The 17,222-nt window shown below is 52.5% G+C and overlaps 1 protein-coding gene across 4 annotated transcripts; it reads left to right on the top strand.

Annotated features, from left to right (window-relative positions):
* The first annotated feature begins 3,198 nt into the window (after window positions 1–3,198).
* On the top strand, window positions 3,199–14,854 carry ADORA3 (adenosine A3 receptor). Of its 4 annotated transcripts, XM_059673753.1 has the most exons (6): window positions 3,199–4,031; window positions 10,578–10,654; window positions 12,287–12,634; window positions 12,886–12,952; window positions 13,583–13,683; window positions 14,201–14,324. In XM_059673753.1, the coding sequence occupies exons 1-6, from the start codon at window positions 3,682–3,684 to the stop codon at window positions 14,290–14,292; spliced, it is 1,035 nt and encodes a 344-aa protein (XP_059529736.1). In that variant the 5' UTR covers window positions 3,199–3,681; the 3' UTR covers window positions 14,293–14,324. The 4 variants fall into 4 exon arrangements, with proteins under 4 accessions (XP_059529736.1, XP_059529735.1, XP_059529738.1 ...); XM_059673755.1 differs by lacking the exons at window positions 13,583–13,683; window positions 14,201–14,324 and adding an exon at window positions 14,549–14,854 and having other exon boundaries at window positions 3,200–4,031; XM_059673752.1 differs by lacking the exons at window positions 13,583–13,683; window positions 14,201–14,324 and having other exon boundaries at window positions 12,287–12,975.
* Window positions 14,855–17,222: the final 2,368 nt, after the last annotated feature.

Here is a 17,222-nt window from a genome sequence, read left to right on the forward strand (position 1 = left end):
GCCTAATTTGCATATTACAGCTTTTTTATTTATATATAATTCTTTTTGGCATCTTGGTTCAATGGAAGCTTTTCTTTCTGGCCCAGGGCTCCCTCGGGACTCCAGCCCCAGTGGCCAGCGTGTGTGTGTGCGTGTGCGTGTGTGTGTGTGTGTGTGTGTGTGTGTGTGTGGTGTCTGTCTGGTCCCTCCCTCTCTTCCTAACTCAGAGTTGGGGCCCGACCTGCTTTATACTTGCGCTTCACTCCGCTGGTCGTGGCTGCTTCTTTCTTCCCCAGACATGAGGTTAGAACCTCCTCCTGACAACAGCATGGTCAGACCGGGGGCTCCTTGTGCCAGCAGTTCATTTCTCGTTAGACTGAGTGCCCACCGCCCGCCAGGCCCTGCGAGGGGCAGGCAGGAAGCAGGAAAGTAGAGGCACTGCCCTCCAGAGCTCGCAGGAGAAACTCGGCACCTGGGGGCTCCAGGAGGGGCAGCGTCTGGGACTTTCCCCCAAGGCCTGGTTTCAGGGCAGCCTGGAGGGAACAGGCCGAGGGGCGGGGGCCTCCCTAGCGGGCCCAGAGCGTGTGCACAGGGGCGGGAAGTGAAAGCTGCCTCCAGCCTCGGGGATCCGCCCGCCCGGTGGCCCGTGGTTTCTGGGAAATCAGGCAGCAGGAGGCTCCAGGGGCCGGGAGACCCCATTGCAGAGGGTCCTCTGGCCATTCCGAGGAGTGTGGACTTGACCCTGAGGGCTGCTGGAGGCTGTGGGGGAACCCGGCCACTGGGGTGGGTTAGGAGGGTGAGGAGGTCCCCGCACGAGGTGATGGGGCAGCTACTTAACCAGGACTGGTGGCGGCCTCCTGTCCTCTGTCCCCTGCACCTGTTGGCGGAAAGGACACTCAGGCCCCGTCCTAGGCCCAGAAGGGAAGCAACTCTGCTCAGAACACGTAGAGCAGTGGTTCTCAACCTGTGGGTCATGATCCCTTTGGGGGTCGAACGACCCTTTCACAGGGGTCGCCTAAGACCATCGGAAAACACATATATAATTACATACTGTTTTTGTGATTAATCACTATGCTTTAATTATGTTCAATTTGTAACAATGAAAATACATCCTGCATATCAGATATTTACATTACGATTCATAACAGTAGCAAAATTACAGTTATGAAGTAACAATGAAAATAATTTTATGGTTGGGGGTCACCACAACATGAGGAACTGTATTAAAGGGTCACGGCATTAGGAAGGTTGAGAACCACTGACGTAGAGGAAGGCGTCCCTGCCCAGGAGGGAAGTCCCAGGTCGGCACAGGGAATTCTGGAGACGGAATCCCAGGTGTGAAGAGGTGGCTTGGCCGGTGGCCCCAAGCATGTCCCCTGCCTCTCCTGTATCCCAGGGGTTAACGTCTCACAGGCTCTCCTGTCCCCACCACGCTGCTCTTGTGACTGGTGCTGGGACAAAACCCCCTTCCGTGGCTTCTCTCATGCAGCTGAGATGGGCAGGTCTCTGCTGAGCAGGGCTCCCCTGGGCACAGGAGGGAAGGGAGGGGCAAGGATCAGAACACACACCGGTCAGGGGCTGGCTCTGAGGCTCGGACACTCTCCCCGGCCAGCACCACCTCTCCATAGGCACCTAAGGCTTCCTTCTAGGAGCTGTGTCACCCGCCAGCTCCCCAACACAGAGCCCCCGCCGCCCTCGGCAGCCAGGCTGGGTGCGAGCAGACCCTGGATGCCAAGGCCCCAGGAAAGCTGGGCTGTCCCAGCCCCACAACCAGGAGGTGTACCTCGCCTCGCCCTCCTGCAGGCTCCTTGGTGCCCCCGGGTGGGAGGGGCTGGGGGGAGAGTGTGTTTTCTAGAGTGACTCAAAGGTCACCACAGCGTGAGAACAAACCCCCACCCCCCATCCGCACGGCTTCCTAGACATGGCTCCTGTGACTTCCTTCTCCGAGGAGAGATAAGAGGGCGGTTTCAGGGGAGATGTTGACCAGTGGCCACGTGGAAGCCGGTAAGGGACGCAGTCAGAGGCCCCCCGTGTCTGGGGAGTTGGCTCAGGGAGACGGGGCAGGGCAGGCACTCAGATAGACGTGGACCCGCCAGTTTGGGGCGCAGTGGGCATCAGTGGGTGGCGAGGGGACCCTGGCAGGCCCCAGCGGAGGCATCTCGCCAGCACCCAGGGCCCGGGGCCAGTTAGCAAGCCCCAGAGCCGCACTTAGTTGGTTGGGCAATGCATCTGGGGCTGTACGTAGGGTGGTGCTTTAAGGTAAACATTCCAAACCCTTTAACCCGCTGTGTGGGCTAAGGCGCAGCTGTTTCTGTAAATGACCCCTCTGGGTGGCACAGAGAAGCACCTGAACGAGGTGGCCCTCGAATAGCAATCGCGCCGAGTGTCTGGTCCCCAGGAGCGGAGACCAGGTGAGCAACTTCAGGGATAGGGCCCGATTCCCAGACAGACACCTGTTCCCCCGGGGTGGGGGTGGGCTTCGGGGCACGAGAGGGGCAGGGATGCCCTGTGGTCACATGAACACGTTGCTCTTTCCCTCCTTTCTGCATGGCCGGCCATCCTGTCAACCTGCTATCCCTCAAATAGGTGTGACACAGGTGGTTGTATGGTGGGGTGCGGGCTGGGAAGGGGTGATTGAGCAGACATGATGCTATGGGACGTGCTGCATCTTCTGAGCAGGGAACCTTAGGTAGTCCCCGTGACAAAAGCTCTTTGATATGAAGGCCGGGTTGCCCCTGTGCCCAGCAGAGTGGAGGGTTTATAAACAAGAGGCTGGGAAGTTCAAGGTCAAGGCTCAGGCAGACTCCATGTCTGAGGGGGACCCACTTCCTGGTTCACGGATGTGGGAGGGGCGGGGGAGCTCTGTGGGGTCTCTGATAAGGACCCTGATCCTATTCATGAGGGCTCCACTCTCATGGCCTTATAATCTCCCAATGATCCTGCCTCCATATGCCATCGTCTTGAGAGGTGGATTTCAATGTGTGGATTTTGGAGGGACACACAGTCAGTCTCTACGCTCTAGGCAGGAGGAAGAGTAAATTCTGGTGAAGGTGAGGGGCCTGCCACCAAAGACCACTTCTTGTTCCTCTGTGTGTCCGCTTGCCTCATTGTCACGGGATGTTTTGCTAAACCAGCAGAAAGCCAGAAGAGTTCACTGTCAGTGCTCCCAGCGCCTCTCCCACCCCGCGCTACGCTAGCGATCCAGCATCCGGTCCTGAGTGAAGAATGCTGAGCCTTCTCCAAGCCACTCACACGCCCTCCTCCGTCCTCTCCATCTTCTTGCTGAGGGTCCCTGGCTCTGTGCTTCCTCTTGGCCCCTCTCACTTCCTGAAACACCCTGAAGAGGGCTGCTTATCTTGATGGAGCTCCGTGAGCCCTACGGGACAGGGGAAGGCGGAGTCCTTGAGCGCATCTGTCTGGGGAACTAAGAGCGACAACTCTTTCAGATTCTGCCCACGAAGCTTTGGGGAGCCCAGGGATGTGTGGCCGGCAGAGGGGCTGGAAGTGAGCCCTGTGATGGGCTCTCTCTAAGGCGCGGAGGTCCTCCAGGGGCGGGCCCCACCAGAGACCAGAAGGCATGGGCGAGCTGTGAGTTGTAGACTGTGGCTGCTGCACCTGGACCTCCAGCAAGAGCTGAGCTCCCCGGCTCGCCCGGAGCCTGTTTGTGCACCTGTCACCGGGAGGCTCCTCTGGGAAACCAAGATGCCTGTCAACAGCACCACCCTGACGTGGGCCAACATATTCTACATCATCATGGAGATCGTCATTGGGCTCTGCGCCATAGTGGGCAACGTGCTGGTCATCTGGGTGGTCAAGCTGAACCGCAGCCTGCATACCACCACCTTCTATTTCATTGTCTCCCTAGCCCTGGCTGACATTGCTGTTGGGGTGCTGGTCATGCCCCTGGCCGTTGTCGTCAGCCTGGGCCTCACGGTCCACTTCTACGGCTGCCTTCTCATGGCCTGCTTGCTGCTGGTCTTTACTCACGCCTCCATCATGTTCTTGCTAGCCATTGCTGTGGACCGATACCTGCGGGTCAAGCTCACGGTCAGGTAACCCGCTTGAAGAGGGGTGGGGTGGGGCGGTGATAGAGGTGCCTGGGAAACGGGGCTGCAAGGTTCAGGTCCCAGACTTTTTGAACAAAAGCAAATCCAAATTGGCCCCTGAGCCCGAAAGAGGCTCATTTCAGCACTTGGTGTGTGAGGGCTTCCGCAGTGACGAGCTGAGACTCAGGAGCGAGAAAGAGGAATCCCTCTCCAGGGACTCGGGGCATGTGCGCTCGATCAGCCAGGGGAGCCAGCGACATCAAAGCTTGATGCATTTTTCATTAGTAAAAAACGCTCTTGACTTTTAGAAGCGGTAGAATCCTGTTAGATAAGATAAGGAACAGACATCTAAGATAAGCGCAGGCTTCTCTTCTTTGCAAATAACTGTAGGTTATTTTAAAGTTGTTTCCACTTTGCTTCCTCCTCCTCCATGTCAAGAAGGGGACCAAAAAAGTTCCCCATTGCACAGAATAGTGACAATCTCTCATGTGACCAAGTGAATGGAACAGACCACCAAATGGAGGAATCCGGTTCCCCTGACTGCGTGCGTCTCCTGTTCCTCCTCTCTCCTCTCGGGGAAGGAGCATGTGAGGGAGCTGCAGACAAGCTTTTGACACAAACAAGCCTGGGTTCAAATCCCAGACCTTGAAATCTGATCTTGGGCGTAGGATAGAACTTTCTCTCCTTTGGTTCCACATCTTACCACATAATGGTTACGATGCTCTGCGCCTTACCTCTTTTCAATGTGAGCTTCTCCACTTCTGACCTGTAGAAGTTACTTGTCAGATTCATTTTTCTCACCTATAAAAGGGAGACAGCGATTACACCTTCCTCATAAGATTAAGTGGATTGACACACGCAGAGCTCTTAGAAAAATGCCTGGCCCACAGTCTAGGCCAGCTGTGGGCAAACTACGGCCCGCGGGCCGGAGCCGGCCTGTTTGAAATGAATAAAACTAAAAAAAAAAAAAAAAAAGACCATACCCTTTTATGTAATGATGTTTACTTTGAATTTATATTAGTTCACACAAACACTCCATCCATGCTTTTGTTCCGGCCCTCCGGTCCAGTTTAAGAACCCATTGTGGCCCTCGAGTCAAAAAGTTTGCCCACCCCTGGTCTAGGCTCAATAAATGGTAATGTGCCTATTTATTTTCACTGTTATTAATGAAATGGAGATTCTCATACAAATTGTGAGATTTCATTAAGAGAAAGTCTACTAAGTGCACAGTACTTAACAACATCAGTGTCCTTCTTGCAGTCTGTGCAGAATGTTGTCAGGAAGGACGGGTTAAGGAGAAATGGTGGCTCTCAATGGATGAGCATTTATGGTCCTGGAAGCATTTCAACATGACCTTCCCAACTCCACGGAGTCATTGAACTCAAACACCAAGTGTGGTATCAGTGTAAGAAGGAAAGCAGGGTATTCAAAGAAAGAGGGGGTGTGGGGGAGGCAGAGTATAATTAAAGGCCACCAGAACAAAAAAGTAACCCAACGAGCAAGCAATGCAGGCAAACATGCTTGGAGATCATTTCTCCCCAGGAAGGCGATCCCAGGAGACTTAGATGATTGACTCTTACCTCCCAGGAACTGAAGAATTCTTGGGCTGGAAATGGACTTGTGAGTGCAGCGTGTGAGCACCTGAGTCCAGGTAGCATAATCCTGATCCATTACAGGTCATACTTCCTTTAAAGTATGTTGTTATTATTATTTATTTCACAGAGAGGAAGGGAGAGAGAGAGAAACATCAATGATGAGAAAGAATCACTGATCGGCTGCCTCCTGCACACCTCCTACTAGGGATTGAGCCCGCAAACTGGGCATGTGCCCTGACGGGGAATCAAACCGGTGACCTCTCGGTTCAGAGATCGGCACTCAATCACTGAGCCACACAGAGAGGACCAGATCATGCTTCTTTAGAAAGCTCCCCCAGAGAGGTTTTCGGATTTTTTTCTAATTGTTGTCTGTTCATCTTGTCTTCATATCCAGTAGCATTTAGCCAAAATCATCATAGAATAGCAACCCTCTCCATTCCTCTCTCCTTGACCAGCTCCGCCTCCCCCCGCCACTGCCCGCCCACCCCATCCTTTAGCAAATGCTGTGAACTCACCCACTCTCTCCCATCCAAACAGATACAGGAGTGTCACCACTCAGAGGAGAATATGGTGCTCCCTGGGCCTTTGCTGGCTGCTGTCAATCCTGGTGGGGTTGACCCCCATGTTCGGCTGGAACATGAAACTGTCCCCGGAGTCCCCCAGAAATGTGACCTTCCTTCCTTGCCAGTTCCGTTCGGTCATGAGGATGGACTACATGGTGTACTTCAGCTTCTTCACTTGGATTTTCATCCCCCTGGTTGCCATGTGCGCCATCTATATGGACATCTTCTGTATCATCCGGAACAAACTCAGTCTGAACATTTCCAGCTCCAGGGAAACAGGTTCATTTTATGGACGGGAGTTCAAGACGGCCAAGTCCTTGTTCCTGGTTCTCTTTCTGTTTGCCTTGTCCTGGCTGCCTTTATCCATCATCAACTGCATCATCTACTTTAATGGTGAGGTGCCCCAGGTGGTGCTGAACTTGGGCATCCTGCTGTCTCACGCGAACTCCATGATGAACCCTATCGTCTATGCCTTTAAAATAAAAAAGTTCAAGGAGACCTATTTCTTTATCTTCAAAACCTGTATGAACTGCCAGCCCTCTGATTCCTTGGACCCACATATTGAACAGATTTCTTAGTAGTTATCCATGAAAGATGATTGTCTGACCTTCAGATTCAACATCAACGCACAATTCAGGTCCTATCCACCTGGGCCGAGGTCTTTCACATCCGTGATTCCTCCCACTGATGTGGGAAGCATTTGGCCGGCTGTCTTTGACTGTACCTCTTCTACTACCCTCTGCCTCTAATTTGATTTTTCCCCCCCACTTTGTCATTCCTCCCTAATTCAATTCTCTGGATGCCTGACTTGAGTACAATGTTCTATTGTTAATATTGCCCATGTTCCTCCTTCCCCCCAAAAGAAGTCACAGAATCTGAAGGAAACCTCATTGATTTACTGATAAAAGGTCCCATTCAGGCTGGACATGCATGTGGTGGCGACTCCGCTCCACTCCATGGACCCTGCTCTCAGCAGATGCCCGGGAGACGGTGGGGACAGGAGTGAGCTGAGTTTAAGGGGATACTTACACTGCCAAAATCCATCTGTAAATGTATCTGAGTCAATAAAAGATGATGACCAAAGATTGTGGAGCTCTTTGCTCAGGGCCAGGGTCACTCGGGGCTTGAAGATCCAGCTCTTGGCATTCAGCCTACCTGCTACCTTGAGCCATGTGGCATGCTCACCTGTATGAATTCTGGGCCCCTCACTCCTTACCCCTTCTCCTGGGCTGATCAGAGCACTTGTCAACTTTATGATCCATTCTCGGATTGATAAGGAAGGAATGATTCTCCCTCTAGAGCTGAGTCCTAACATTTCCTCTGGTGTTTCATTGTAATGGGAGTAGTGGGGGCGGGGCAAAAGAGACAAGGGCATAGTTAGTATCTGTTGGGTACTTTCAATGCACCAAGCACTACGCATGCATTATCTTTTTAGGTCTTGACCATCTTTGAGGTAGGTACCACCAGTATTATCATCTCCATTTTGCAGACGAAAGAACTGAGAGGTTAGGCAATCTGTCTACAGTCACGCAATTAACAAGCAGGAGAACCAGGATATAAACTGACTCCTGCCTTATGGGAGGACGCCAGCTTCTCACCACCTATTCTCAGACATGAAGAGGAACTTGGAACTACTCCAAAGCCCAAACTCTCAAGTTCACCTAATGGACAGTAGCAGATGCATGGACACAAGCTACAATTTGTGTACTCGAGGGCTGCTGGCTTTTGTTTGTTTGTTCCTTAGTTATATCTTTTAAAAAAATATGTATATTTTATTGATTTTTTTTACAGAGAGGAAGGGAGAGGGATAGAGAGTTAGAAACATTGACGAGAGAAACATCGATCAGCTGCCTCCTACACACCCCCTACTGGGGATGTGCCTGCAACCAAGGTACATCCCCTTGACCAGAATCAAACCTGGGACCCTTCAATCCACAGGCCAACACTCTATCCACTGAGCCAAACCGGTTAGGGCCTTAGTTATCTCTTAAAAATCAGGACGCCACACAGGGACAGAGTTTAAGTCACATCCTTCAAGCACTGAGTGTGGTTTTGGAGAGTCAAGTTGACATCTCTGGTTTGCCCACCCAAATTCGCCTCTGTGGACACTCACTCCCAAGACAGTAAGTACACTGGCCTGATGAGAGCCGCCAGATGGGGATTTCAATGAAACCATGTCCCAGAGGATAAGTGGCTGAAACGGTTTTTATTAAATCTGAGCCAGTCCTGAAAGTTTCTCCGAACCGCCGTCTTAGACTGGAGCCTGATAATCATGTTCGTCTGGTTAACATTTCAGGGAAGGGTTCTTGTTTCTCCTCCGGTCACCCCAGGAAGAATCAACACTGGGAAGTTCAACTTGGTCACCCCACCCGCCCACTTCCTGGCGTCACTCACAATCGTATCTTGCAGGCAGAGGACTGGAACATCCCCCGCACTGTCCCTGTCGGTCCCGGGGAGTGGCGTATGGCTTTATTCCTGACAATCTCTCCCTTTCAACATTTGGGGGGATATTTTTCCTTAAGAATGGCACCCACTGCCCAGGCTTTTTTCTTAGCGGTATCCACTTATTCGAGTCAAGGCTTCCCCCGCTGAATTAAATGCCTGCGTGTAGCCAGATTGCCCCTCCGGGGCGAGGAGCTGGCCTTCCTCTGGGGCTGCTGGCGACCCCCGCACACTGTTCTGTCCAGGAACCACCTTTCCCAGTTGGCAACTTGAGGAAGGTACTGGTTCCTTCTCAGTCCCCACAGGTCTTCACAGGAGCTTCTTAATTTGCAGTCTCGAACTTCATTGCTGTAGCAACACCCAGCATCAGCCCTTTTTGGAAACTTGATAAAAAGTGATCATTTCCCGCCAAACAAAACAGCCGTCTGTCCAGGGTCATCTGATGTCATCCTAGGGGCTGTAACTCCTGAGAGTCAGGAAAACACTCTTTTCTTTTCTCCTCCTCCTCCTCTCCTCTTTTTTTTCCTTCCCAATGGAGCTGACTTTTTATTTATTTTTTGGTCATGTGGGTGTCTCCTGAGCTAAGGTGTTCCACCAGCCCAGAAGTAGCCCTTAAAGTGAAAGTGTCCCTTGGAGCGAATTCAAAAAAGATGAACCGAGAATCACAGGTGAGGAGCTTGGGTAGAAGTGGTGAGTTCCACGCCGGCTTCAGGTTTAGAGGTAACGTCACAGGGTCTCCCCGACTCCACCTCCCGGCTAGTTCCCATCGGGCTGCACAGCAGAGGGGAGCTGTTGGGCTTTTATTCTAAAGGAATAAAGTGGGAAGACCACCCCGACAAAACGAAGTTGCTTCCTCCTCCCCTGTATGATTTCCCCGGAACAAAGACAGATATTGAGTAGCTGGGTCAGTTTGCCCGATGTTTTATCAAGTCAGCTATGGAAATAAGCTAAGACCAGATGAGAAAAGCAAAGGCCATTTCCTCTGAGTCTACGGTAACCAGGGAGTCAGCCACCACCGAGTGTCTTGGCAGAGACCAGAGGGGGCGGAGCAGTGGGGAAGCTCTATTTTGGGAGAAAAGGAGGCTTCGGGCCTGGCTGGAGGCTGTTGTCCTGGGGAGCTGCAGGAGGCTGACTACCGGGCGCCTCCTGGGCGCTTGCTTAGGGGGCACATTGGCCTTTCTCTGGCTGGCCCCAAGTTGGAAGCAGGAGACAAATGTAGGGGAGCTGTCAGTTATTATCAAGTCCTGGCCCCTTGGGGCTGACGGTTGATGGGTTATGGTTGATGGGTTATTGTTGGGCGGGCTGGGCTAGTACTAGCTTCCTGCTCGTCTGGCTGCTAGCAGCCTGGTCCCTGGGCCTCTTACTGTAGATAAGGGGCTGGTTTCCTGGGCTGGTTGTGGGCCTGCTCACATGTTGCAGATGCCACTGGGCACATCTGCTACTGACAGCTTCATGTTCCACCCCTGACACCACCCCCCAGTGAGGCCTCTGTGTCCACTCAGGAGTCAGGGGAGTTAGGAATCTCCTTGCTCGTCTTCCTCTGCGCTAAAGAGGAATTGGGCCTCCAAGGGTGGTGGATGGACCCGAGGCGTGGCCTCTGGGATACTCAGAACCTCGCCAGGCGAGGCACAGCTGCACACACGGGCATGTGCCAGCGACGGTGTGCCCATGTGCTCCTCTGATTGTGTCCGGGTGGGTTTATCCAGGATGGGGATCTTCATTCCTGCTTGGGGCTCTGCCCGGAAGCCCAGGACTTTCTCGGTTGCCCCACTTTATTCTATACATTCACGTCCATGAATGGCATCCTTTGATGAGGTACCCTCGTGCCATGCACAACCTGGACACCTGAACATGGCAGCAGTGCCTGGATTAGCCAGTCGTTCCTGCTCCCCTGGTTTCTCCAAACAGGATAAAACCACCTTGAACAATAGATACCTGTTTCTCTTAAACAGATCCAGGATTGCTGAGATCTCTCATTTCCGTCCAGCCATGGGGCTCTTTGTCCTGCTCTCCCTGACTGTCCTTTCAGGTAAGGCAGGGGAAGAAATGTCACCAGCTTCCCCAACTTCCCAGGGACCTTCCAGTACCATCTCCTCTCCTACTTTCTAGCGCCAACTGCCGAAGGAGTGGGATGGGGAAATAGGAGGTGAAAATAGAGCTTGTCCAAAATAGTTCTTGTTCTTAGCTCTGATTAGAGGGCTGTGGGGGGTTTGAAACCCTCAGCTAAAATGAGGGCCCTGCATTCTCTCTCTCAGTTTAAGTTCCCCTTCCCTTCCCCCGTCTCCCCTTCAGAAATGTTTGTGCAGACAGACGAGGGTAAGACTTTCCCCTTTCTGCCCATTCTTGACGCCAAAGACGAGACTCCGAGGACGGGGCTGGCCCTGGCTCTGTCACTCCAGCCATGTGACCCTGGAGAGTTGCTGGGGTCTCTCTGGGTCAGCGCTCCTGCCTGTAAACTGATCCTCTTTGTGAGGTTGATATGAGAACAAAATACCCAATGATACCCATTGGTCCCAAGGACATGAGCCTGCTTTGCAGGGTGGTCCCGCTCACCGTGAGCCACACTGGAGGTGGCATTTGAGGGGAGCCCAGCACATACCTGGAGGCTGACATGGACGGGTTGCTGCCCCCATTTCTTCTCCTTGGTTGGACACTTCCCCAGCCACGGTCAAGCTGGACGTGGTGTGCACGACTTCCTCGTTATGCAATATCGAGGTCTTGTAGGGAGGAAATAAGAAGTTCTTGGTCTCTAAGAACAGCTCCATACAGTCAACAGAAGCCCCCAAACTTTCTCATTTTTTTTGAGGGTCTGAGGTGGCCTGTGGGGGAGCGTGGCTGGGGGCAGAGGATCTGTGAACAGTAAGCCTCAGGCTCTTCAAGCCTCCCGCCAAGCAATGTTGAGAGGCCTCCTCAGTTCTTGCAGACGGGGGTCCGTATTTTACCCGCCCAGAGGCCTGGGGGGAAGGCTTCTCCAGGGCTGCTGTGTTCATTTGCTAGGCCTGCTGTAACAGGCATCACAGCCTGGCGGCTTAGATAAGAGATTTATTCCCATGTAGTCATGGAGGCTAGAAGCGCAAGGTCAAGGTGTTGGCAGGCTTGGCTTCTCCTGGGGCCTCTCTCCTTGGTTTGCAGAGGGCCGCCTTCTCGCTGTGTCCTCACATGGTCATTCCCTCTGCCACGTGTCCTAACCCCCTTTTTTAAGGAGAACAGTCATGTTGGACTAGGGCCCATTCTAACAACCCCATTTCAATGTAATTGCCCACTTAAAGGTCCTATCTCCAAATACAGTCACATTCTGAGGGACGGGGGTAGTAGCACTTCAGTGTATGAGTTTTAGGGATCACAACTCAGCCCATAACAGTTGCCAATCCCAATCAGGCAAAAATCAGCCTCCAATGTTTTCATTAATTTTCCTCAAGGAGGGCAGGAGCTGCAACCCGTTAAAAGAACACTGGTGTTTTCGTACATGTGTGTGTAGTGTTTTTTACTTTTTATTGAACTTACTGGGGCGACATGAGTTAATAAAATTATGTCGGTTTCAGGGGTACAGCTCTATAATACATCATCACAGTAGTGTGTGTCCACCACTCTGAGCCAAGTCTCCCCATCACTGCTGGTCCCCCCTTACCTCTCCTGCCTCCCTGTGTGTGCTTTTTGACAGAAGCCATGGTCATGGACAAAAAGGTCAAGGAGAGCTTTGTGCTGGACACAGTGTCTGCCGTCTGCAGCTACGCCGCCCACTACAAGGACCATCTCAAGTACTGGTGCCGAGGCTACTACCGGGACTACTGCAACATCATCGCCTTCACACCCAACAGCACGGGCCGCGTGGCCCTGAGGGACACGGGGGAGCAGCTCATTGTCACTGTGTCCTGCCTGACCAAAGAGGACGCGGGCTGGTACTGGTGCGGCATCCAGCGGGACTTTGCCCGGGATGACATGGACTTCACCGAGCTGGTGGTGACTGACTACAGAGGAGCCCACACCAGTAACTTTTGGTCTGTGAAGGGTAAGGGGCATGCCAGGGGTCTATGTGGGGGCGCCCTACAGGGGTGGCTCAGCGAGCAGAGTGCAGTGTCCTGTTCCCTCGACCTCACTCCTTGCAGGGTACCTTTCATGCCGCTGTGCGTGGTGCCTCTGCGTGACCCAGCCATCATTCACGCTGTGGAGACTGACGGGACGCCAGAGAGAGATGCAGAGGCAAAGGGTGGGCCTGGGAATGGGCCTTGCTTGGCTCTTAGCAAATCCTTTCTGATGCAGATGCGTCAGGGAACATGAACAGAAGCTGCAGAACTTCCAAACTGGTGTACAAGGCAGATCACTACAGGTGAGCAGACATGACCATTGACTCACACCTTCCACTTTTAGCTGCATATTGTTTCTCCACCTCAACGAGGTCTCTCCAATGGGACCATATGGTTCCTTCCAAAAGGATATAGTTTAGGGCTCTTGGTCACAGGATGCCCTGTCGCTGTTTTCATTTAAAAGGAGGAGAGAGCGGTGTCTGCTAAATGCAAGGGCAGGATGTGGCCGCCCTCAGTCAGCGGGGCTTCATCTCCGTCTCCCATTGGCTTCTCTTGTGTTTGCCTCCCCTGTCCTGCCCTCTATTCTTCATTTTGCCCTGGGAGAAGATAGATACCCATGTCTAGCTCCCGAGTTCTTGTCTCCCCTTCAGAGGCCTAGCTAGTCTTGGACTGGATTCTTCTTCTCCAAGGTCCCAGGTTAGTTTCTGAGGAAGGGACTCAGCCCAGCGCAGACACCTACCCACCCTGGGTGCAATCAAGTGGAGTCTGGAGGGTGGCGGCCACTCGGAAGGCATACGCTTGGCAGGAGCTGCTGGAACTGGCCGGGGCAGGAACAGGGCCGGGGGGACTGATCTCAGACAAGGGGATCCTGAGCAGAGAGTCGAAAGGTGGTCTCTTCCGAGGGACATAAAACTGTCTGTGGTTCCTTCCAGGATGTCCATCCTCATCACCTGCGTACTGATCACAGGGGTGGGGATCATTTCTCTAATGACTCACTTGTTCAAAAGGAGGAGGAGTCAAAGAAACAGAAGAAGTAAGCAGTGGTTGGTGGGGGGAGGGGGCAGTGTAGGGAAAATAAAAGGGATCAAGAAGCAGCTTTCAAATGGGTAAATGTGACCTCCTCTTATTGCCCGGACCCCTGGAAGCCAATGCAGACAGCCAGGGCTCAGGGAGGTTCTGCTTCCCGGTGACAAAGGCACCGTGAGATGTGACAGAGACAGCACTGTCCCCCTCGTCAGCGGAGGTGTGTGTGGACCGGGGAGGAGGGAGGCCCTGAGACAACCACAGCACAGCTTCCAGGACTGGGGGGCCACCCGCCTGCCCAGCACACAAGCTTTGGGAGGCAGCCTTACTCCTTGATTGAAACGTTTTGTTCCCCCTGGAGGAACTAGTAGCCACGCCTCTTTTCAAAGGGGGCCCCCAGGTGAGGGGCATAGAAAGGTCCCCTTGAGAAGGGTCAGGAGTGGAAGAGGATGGGCCCACCAGCTTCAACCCTAGACCGGGTCATGGGAGGCATGGCCTTGAAGCCTTCTGCCTTTGGGCGATTACAGGTAAAGGCCTAACTCGAAGCCAGAAAACCAGGCAAGCTGCTTCTGCGTTCGCCACACCTCTGGTAGGTTCCCTCCTTGGCTCTTCTGCCTGAGCTCTGTGCCCCGCAACTACCCAATCTTTAGGGCTCCCCGTTCCTAACCAGAGAGCAGGAGCTCCATGCAGGGCAGGCTATGTGGGCCTGTCCACCTTTCCTTTCCAAGTAATAACCAGCTGATTTCAGCCCTGAAAACAAACCGTGCTGTTCAGTCCCCAGGAAGCCCTCATGAGAGAGTTGGTAACTTTGGCTGAAGAAACACTCAGCCTGGGTAGGCAGTAGATCTCAATTTTTCCTTTTGTTTCCAACAAAGTAAACTCTTTGAAGCGCCCCCTCGTGTGTCCAGACTTCAAACGAACTTGCTCAAACTGGACAGATGTGACTGAAGATTTATTTAGCTCATAAGCAAAGTGATGCTCCAATAGAATCACCATGACAACCAGCCACATCTACAGCTAGGTAAGAACAGTGGCCACGCCTGCGCAAGGCTAGTCAGAGAACACCTCAAGATCTTGGTTCTCATGCATTGAGCCGGCTGGAAGCGAAGAGGAGGGGCAGAACCTCAGTCAGGGGCCCAGGAGATCACTTGTATTTTATCTGTGAGCCAATAAATTTCTAACCAGTGTTGAATGAACTCCAAAGTATGACTTCTCCTGGGGTGTCACGGGAAAAATATTTCTGGAAGTTTCTTTTAAAGTATAATATTCCAATTAATTCCTGAATTGATATTACGTGCTGTCCTACCCAAAGAAAGGGAGAGAGATAGGCTAAATCCTTGGTTTTCAGATTCTCTTAGTGAAAGACTGTACGGGAAACTGCTCTTTGAAGACTGAATGGATGCTGGTTTTGGTCAATGAGAAACCAAAATGCAAAAGCTTAAATGAGATATTCATTCAAATCAGGAACACAAGTCAAAGCAGAGGCATCAGCCACTGTAGGTGCAAGTGAGGTTATATCGTCATTAACACCCGAGTTACCAAATTAGCTCCCACCAGCATGTCTGCACCCACCTCTCTTAGCTCCCACCTGCGTGTCTGCACCCTCTCTCCCCATGTAGTGTCTCTCCTGCTATTTCAGGGAGTTCCCAGGGTCTCCCCATACTGCTTCTGCTGTCCTCATAAAAACCCTGCTCTCTGGTCTCTTCCAATAGGGTGCTGGCCAGTCTCAGTGCTCAGGATACGCAAGTGGCCCTTTGGCCTGAGCAGGGCTAGGACAGGGAGGTTGGCTCGATTCTGCACACACCCTGCACCTTCAGGTCCAGGCTCTCCAAAGTCCTCCATGAACGCAGTTCCTTCATCATCATCCGAAAGAAACCCTCTCTCCATAGGGAGGGAACTCCACGCCAGTCAACAGCCTGAAGAAAAGGGGAGGGCGTGTGGCTGTCACCCCATTCCTGCATCTTCCCTGTTTCCATACAGCCAGTCAGTCCCCCTTCCTTCCAGATTCTCAGATCCAACATCAAAGTACTGTCTTATCCCTCAGCCATAAACCAGCCCTGATCCCTCCCCTGTGGCCATGCCCCGAACTCACTAGAGGAGCCACTACAAACAGCAATCCAGTCTGGGCTCAGCGAGGACTGCCTACGACAGCAGGCAAGAGAGCAGACAACCACCTTCCACGAAAGACGAAGCCACTCTAGACGTCCTGGGAGAGTTACACTTACCTGTGTGGGAAACCACCTCCCTGAGGGCCCTACAGGCTTATCTGCTTCCATGATCCAGGGCCTCCTTTCTTCCTTCACCTGCAAAGATTCCCAATCCACAGTCAGTTATTCACTCACTCATCTCACTCTCCAGCAAGGCTAGTTGCACATCACTCTTCATGACAGGGAGACAAAAAAAAACACAAGACTTTGAAAACAGAGCTCTGCTGTTAAAAATGGGAAGCTTCATGAAAACAATGAATCTGATATTTCACATACATGTGGCTAAGGAACTGGCTCTGAATTGAGAAGCTGTGGCTTTTAGCTTGGGGCCGGTAGAATTGTTTGATGTCCTCCTAGCGTTTGGGAACCTTTGAAAATGAATGAGGCCCAGCCAGCGTGGCTCAGTGGTGGTGCAGCTCAGTGGCTGAGCGTCAACCCATGAACCAGGAGGTCACGGTTCGATCCTGGTCAGGGCACATGCCCCGATTGTGGGCTTGATCCCAGTGTGCAGGAGGAAGCCATTCAATGATTCTCTCTCATTATTGATGTTTCTCTCCTCTCCTCCTCTCCTCCTCTCCCTCTCCCTCTCTGAAATTAATAAAAATATTTTTTAAAAAGAGAAGTAAAAAGTTAATCTTAAAAAAAAAAAATAAAGGAAGTGAATGAGGCCTCCTTGTGGGGGGGAGGAGAACTGGTGGCGCTCTGCTGCCCTCGTGGGGCTGCCTGCTCTGCTGTGCCCAGGCCTCTTCGCAAGCCTGCATCCCTAACGTGTCTTTCTCCTGGACCTGTCAGCTCCCTCGATCAAACCCCAATTCCATTGTCTCCTCAAAAGCCAGCTGTCAGGAGCAGCTGTGTCTCAGAAAAATCACGCTCTCCTGCCCATGTGGCCTGCCCCCTTACCTGTCTGGTTTCTCTGCCCCTCTTCGTGCTGGGGCAGCGGGCAGTGCAGGCCAGATGCAGGAATCAGAAGTCAGAGCATCTGGTTTCCATGTTACTCTGCCACATGTTGGGTAGATTATGTCAGCTCTATGAACTTTAATTTTCTTACATTGACTTTTAAAAACATTATTTGACATATTTTTAAAAGAGGTTTGTGGAGGAGGCTCCCCACTCCCCACTCCTGCTTCCTCCCCTGTGCACTGAGCCCCATTGGGGTGACACTCCACAGCGACGCCCCTTTGGAGGCACAGTGTGGGAAACTGGAGGCAGAACTGGGCGTACCTACTCTGTGCTTCCTCTTTCTTTTTTAATCTTTGGGTGCAGCTTACAAAGAGCACGTGACCTGTCCTGAAGCGCATGGGGCTAGCCGGCACCGGTTTGGGTGGGAGGGGACCCGCCTCGG

The sequence above is a fragment of the Myotis daubentonii genome, chromosome 18 (assembly GCF_963259705.1).
Source record: "Myotis daubentonii chromosome 18, mMyoDau2.1, whole genome shotgun sequence".
NCBI lineage: Eukaryota > Metazoa > Chordata > Mammalia > Chiroptera > Vespertilionidae > Myotis > Myotis daubentonii.

What these genes read in the sequence shown, in the direction of transcription:
- ADORA3 (XM_059673752.1), top strand. Translation starts at nt 3,682, where the DNA reads ATGCCTGTCAACAGCACCACCCTGACGTGGGCCAACATATTCTACATC. An exon ending in CGGGTCAAGCTCACGGTCAG is followed by an intron (nt 4,032 to 10,577) that starts GTAACCCGCTTG and finishes TCTCTTAAACAG; the next exon opens with ATCCAGGATTGCTGAGATCT. An exon ending in CTCCCTGACTGTCCTTTCAG is followed by an intron (nt 10,655 to 12,286) that starts GTAAGGCAGGGG and finishes GCTTTTTGACAG; the next exon opens with AAGCCATGGTCATGGACAAA.